Source organism: Nematolebias whitei, chromosome 10, assembly GCF_014905685.2.
Source record: "Nematolebias whitei isolate Nwh7 chromosome 10, NemWhi1, whole genome shotgun sequence".
NCBI classification, from domain to species: Eukaryota; Metazoa; Chordata; class Actinopteri; order Cyprinodontiformes; family Rivulidae; genus Nematolebias; species Nematolebias whitei.
Window position 1 is genome coordinate 11,173,164 of NC_056507.1, and position 5,320 is coordinate 11,178,483.

Consider the following 5,320-nt stretch of genomic DNA (forward strand, 5'->3'; position numbering starts at 1 on the left):
CCCACACACACACACACACACACACACCTCCTCTCTTTTGTTGAGGCTGTCTGTCACAGCAGAGAAGAGACACACAACAAGTTGTGCACTCACCTGTTGTGTGTCTCTGCTCTGCTGTGACAGACAGCCTCGGAAAGAGAAAGGAGGGGGCAGGGTGTTGTGTGTCTGCCTTTAGTCCCCTTTGGTTATCACAGAGTGGGCCAGGCCCCCTGGTGCTCCTGATGGCCAGTCCGCCCCTCAGCACAATGCTCTGGTTGGTCACCTTCCATTAATCAGCCAATCGTGTGTCGTGTACAGTCTAATGTTGAAAACCCGCGAAAGAGTGAGTCCACGAAAGTCGAACCATGAAGTATTGAGGGATTACTGTATTACAATAACATGGACGAGCAAAGACCTTATATGATATTTGACCTCGATTTGTGACCTTGATCTTAGAATTAGGGAGATGAAAATTTTACGGGACACGCTGTCTACTGGTGGTACAAACGTGTATTAAGTTTTATTAAATTATCTTGAGCGGTTCAGGAGTTATGGTCCGAGAAAGCAAAGACCTTGCATAATATCTGATCTTGATTTGTGACCTTGACCTTGAAGCTGAGGTGTTAAGATTTTGAGACAGGCCATCTATTGATGGTAGAAATTAGTATTGAGTTTTGTTAAATTATTTTGAGCGGATCAGAAGCAACGGATGGAACGAGCAAGGACTTTATTTCAATGTTGACCTTGATTTACGACTTTGACCTTGAAGCTGGGGTGATGAAAACACGACGCTCCGTCAAGTGATGATCCATATGTGTTTGAAGTTTTGCTCAATTTTCCTGTGTATCAGACGTTATGGTCTGGACAAGAGAGAGTTTATGGATGTATGGCAACTATAGCAACTTTCGACAACGTATAAAAATTTATGAAAATTTTCTGTGTCACCATTAAAAATGTTCTATTTTAAAAGTCAGCTGTGCAGCATTGCTCCCAGTCTGTTAGTTAAATTTACAATTTGTTCATGAAGTGCAAAATATTTTAAATCAGTTTTACCCGGACAATTATCTTTACCACATGTCAGTGAGCAGGATGTTCATGTCCAGCTCATTTAAGATTATAATAAATAATACTGAGTTGGTATATTCTGTAAACAGTTAGTGTATCAGTGCATCTATTTAAAAGCGAGGAGAAGGAAACTCACCCACAGTGAGTAATCACACTTGAACAGAGCTAGTTACGGCGACATTTCAAGCAAAACTGAATTTTCTGCTGAATTTTTAGATTTTCTTCGAAAAGTCGAGCAAGACTTCCCAAGTCCTGCAGCCCCCCCACCCCCCACCCCCAATGAAATATAAATTGTTTTATTCCTTCATTTTCCAATGGATTAAAGCTGTGCTCACCCGTGTCCATAGTTTCCACTTTATAATCCTTTCAAAATAAAATTTGATAATACAAAGAGCTGTTAGGATGCTTCAATTTGAAGTTTTCCCCCTTTTTATTCTGGGAGTTTGGGTGGTGGAGGCTAAAAAAAAAAAAATCATGTGGGAAGCAATTTCCAGGCGTTGGAGTAAATACTTTTTAAAAATCAACTGCGATGGTGATAGATTGTATTCATTTTGAAAATTCAGCCATTTTGACTTCAGATAATTGAAAAATCACTAGTGCTCATCCCTTGCTACTCCAGGTGCTCCAGGCTGAACAGGAAGTGCTGCAGCTAGCTGCTGCTGTTTGTTCTTGCAGATTACCACAGATTTCCACGTTACTTCCAATGCAATACAAAATATTACTTTAATAAAACAGTACTTGTATGAAACACTAATATTTTTACGAGATTAGTCATCATAAGATGAAAGAAATGCACTTTGTTTCATGTTTAGAGCCCAGTCAGAATTTAACTTTATTTAAACTGAGGCTGTTCAAAGATATCTACAACAGGTAAGATATTAACTGTTTATAATCGTTCCACTTTAACAGTGAATTGCAGTCAAAGCTGTTATTTTATGGTTAAATATGAGTCTATTCATTAGCATGAATTCAGGGCATTGACGTAAATCACTGCAGAAGTTTAAAAGGCTAAAATTAATTTAATGTTTGCATTTTTTACCTTGTTCTCGAGACGTCCGATCAGTTCAGCCAGGCGGTTGATCTGAGCCTCCAGACCTTCTTTCCTCACCTCCACTGCACCTGCAAAGAACGCACAAGTTGCACTTAATAAAACAATTTTAATGGAGAAAACAGCAACGTGGGGAAAAAACTAAATAACTTCTGGTTTCTAATGTGAGTTGGGTTTATTCAAATACATGCAGAATCATTTCCATCATGCACAATGAAGCAGCAGCTTTATGGACCTTGTCGTTTCTTACTTTTTATTTTTGCTGTTTTATCCTGATATTTTCAAGCACAGGTGACATTTGGAAAAAGGCTAATAAAACATTGATGATGCGTCTTTATTGGCAGGAAGTGAAGACGTTCAGAGACTGAAGAAACGGGCGGATGTGCAGCCCACTCTCTTTGAGGTGCTTCATTTAACTGCAGCGCTATTTAAATGTGACTTTTTGAGGCGTCCGCACAGACTTCCTCCCAATTATTTCACAAACTGACGGTTACCTTTGGCACCGAATGTTTGCTTTTGTTTAAGCAGTACCTCCGATAGATGAGCGTGTCAATCATTCTCTTTATTTTCTTATAATCAGGCAGCAGCACAGAACAGAGGGACAGAGATGATTATGTACATAATATGTATGTGGGTGGATTCAAACAGGAGAGTTTCATTTGGACAGGTTTTATTTATCAGACAAAATAAACATGGACGACTTTTAAATATGACGACAAAACTCAACTGCTGCAGGATTTTTCCTTCACAGCTCAGAACAAAGACGACTCTGCAGAATTAATTCATAAAGTTTACCTGAAGAGTTAATTATTCTACTGACTGATAAAAACAAACTTTAATTCCTGAGAAGTTAGGATATATATATATATATATATATATATATATATATATATATATATATACACACACACACATGCATACATTTATTGCTAGCACCACAAAAATATGGTTTGGCTTACAACTTTGCTCACTAAAAAATTGGAGAATGTTTATATTTGTACAATTAGATTTGCTGCAATAGTTTTATCCCCCATAGCTGAAAGGCAAAAATGTGTGTGTTAGCAAAATATCTCAAACCAGAGGACAGATTGGAGGTGAAAAAAGTTATCACTGGATGAACATCTGCAACTATAACTTTTTTTTCTATAATAATCAAAGCTAATTTTTGCTTTTAGCAGCAGTATTGCTTTACCTACATTTTACTTTTTAAACTTTAGCTATGATTTTGCTACATTGACTATCTTGTACTGAGTTCAGCTTGTAACTCTAGTTTTGCTACTTTTACCTACAGTGTACAGGTAGTTATGTTAGCTTACTGCTGTTTTGGCTACACTTTTGCCAATTTTGGCTTGTAGCTATGGTTTAGCTAATTTCAGATTTTAGCTTAAATTGAGCTAATTTTAGCTTTGAAGAATGGTTTTGTTCATTTTAGCTTGTTGGTTTTAGCTTGTGTTCTGATTGTTTTAACTCAGTTTGGTCAATTTCAGCAGTCGTTCAGCGCTCAGCATTCACTGTGTTTTTGCAGAAAATAGAACGTCTCTAATTCTTTGGTCCTTTTTCACACTGAAGTCTCTCAGATGATCTTTCCCCCTCCCCCCCACCCTTCCCCAACAACCAGCCTCTTCTCATCCTGAAGGCCGAAGCTTCATAAATTGGAGCCCAGGCCACCCACTCTTCATTAAAAGCTTTAACAGCCAGTCAATTAGAAACAAGCTCCCTGCACACTGAACACACACACACACACACACACACACACACACACACACACTAAACCATTGTCTGTAGCCTGGGAGACGGACGCAGATGAAAGCAGGTCATTTCCTCAGACTTGAGGAAAAAAGTGTTCGGCGGCAGCAGCTCGCTCTGGTTCAGCAGCAGAGTGAAGAGTCTCGGCTGATTTCATCCTCAATTAAACTCGATTTAAAGCCTCAACATTTGCTTCATTTAACTTTTTGATTCGTGTCACACAACATCCAGTCTCCTGCCGTCCAACAGAAAACCATGTTTACTACGTTTTGAATAGAGGCTAAACAAACATTGTTTTTGTGAACAAGGGGGCGGGACTTGTCTTTTAAAATGGATCCTGTGGTGCAGGTGAATCAGACACGTGCACGGCAGCGCTCCTCCAACAACACAAATGTCAAATGTCCAGGTCGAATCTCCATGCTGACGAAAGAATTATGGAAAAACTGATCCATGTCGTTTTCATTGCACAAGTGTACCCCGGCATATTAAACTATAGATGTGGGGGCGGCTGCAGACGTGGATATGAAGCATTATGATGTGGGCCGAGGTGAACAAAATGACGTGCAGTTTTACAAGCCGTACACACAACAAAACGCACATTTTAAAAACCAGGTCATTGTAAACGTGGCTGCGTGGCCTGCTGGTCACTTGGCTGAAAACACTCAGACGTCAATGAGACTGAAAATTTAGAAATTTCTTGTAAATTTTCTCACAGTTTTTAGAGATGAATCTTAGAGCTAGAGTCTATAACGATACGTGGAGTGGTCATTTTGTACCTGATGGTCTGAAATGTCCACAGCTGGAGATGAAATGAGGGTACGATCTGACCCTTCTGTCAGGCTTTACGCTGAGCAAGCAGAAGGTAAAATGCTCATCAAACCCTCTGTTTGGAAAGTTTAGACTACACTACAACCACTTCCTGTTTTATGATGAGTTCACAGACACTCAAATATATTGGAAGCCCAAGCTCGATATATTTATGACACATTCTCTGATTCTAAGGTGTCACGAATTATTGTGCCACAGACAAATAAAACCCAAGATGACTGTTCTTTATATATACAGTAGTCCATCGCTACTTCGCTGTTCATTTATCGCGGATTCGCTCTATCACGGTTTTTCAAAATAAGTTTGGACGTGACACACAAATGGCTGACTGATGGATGGGCCGCACCATCGGCATGGGATTTTTATTTAAAATAAATTATTTAAAATTATTTAGCACCTGCTGCAGCTTTGTGCAGCCCATACTGCAGGAGAAACTTCCTGCTGCAGCGGATCAGCTGTTCTCTGTGCAGAATGGAGGAGTGGGCGTGGCCAAGAAGGCTTGCAGAAGGAAAAGAGCAGTGGAGGCACAGGGCTGAAATCATGACATTATGTGCTCTTTTAGAGCATTTAGAGTTTAGAAACTTTGTTTAGAATATTGCAAGAGTGTGGGAAGGGTTTAAAACACATTTATATATATATATATATATATATATA

At 39.3% G+C, this 5,320-nt stretch overlaps 1 protein-coding gene across 1 annotated transcript in view; it reads right to left on the bottom strand.

Moving 5' to 3' along the window:
* The window catches only part of necab2 (N-terminal EF-hand calcium binding protein 2), a 114,962-nt gene that overhangs the window by 35,033 nt on the left and 74,609 nt on the right, over positions 1–5,320 (bottom strand). The window contains exon 8 of the mRNA XM_037683348.1: positions 2,084–2,163. Coding sequence (XP_037539276.1) covers positions 2,084–2,163 — 80 coding nt within the window. The remainder of the gene's footprint in view (positions 1–2,083; positions 2,164–5,320) is intronic.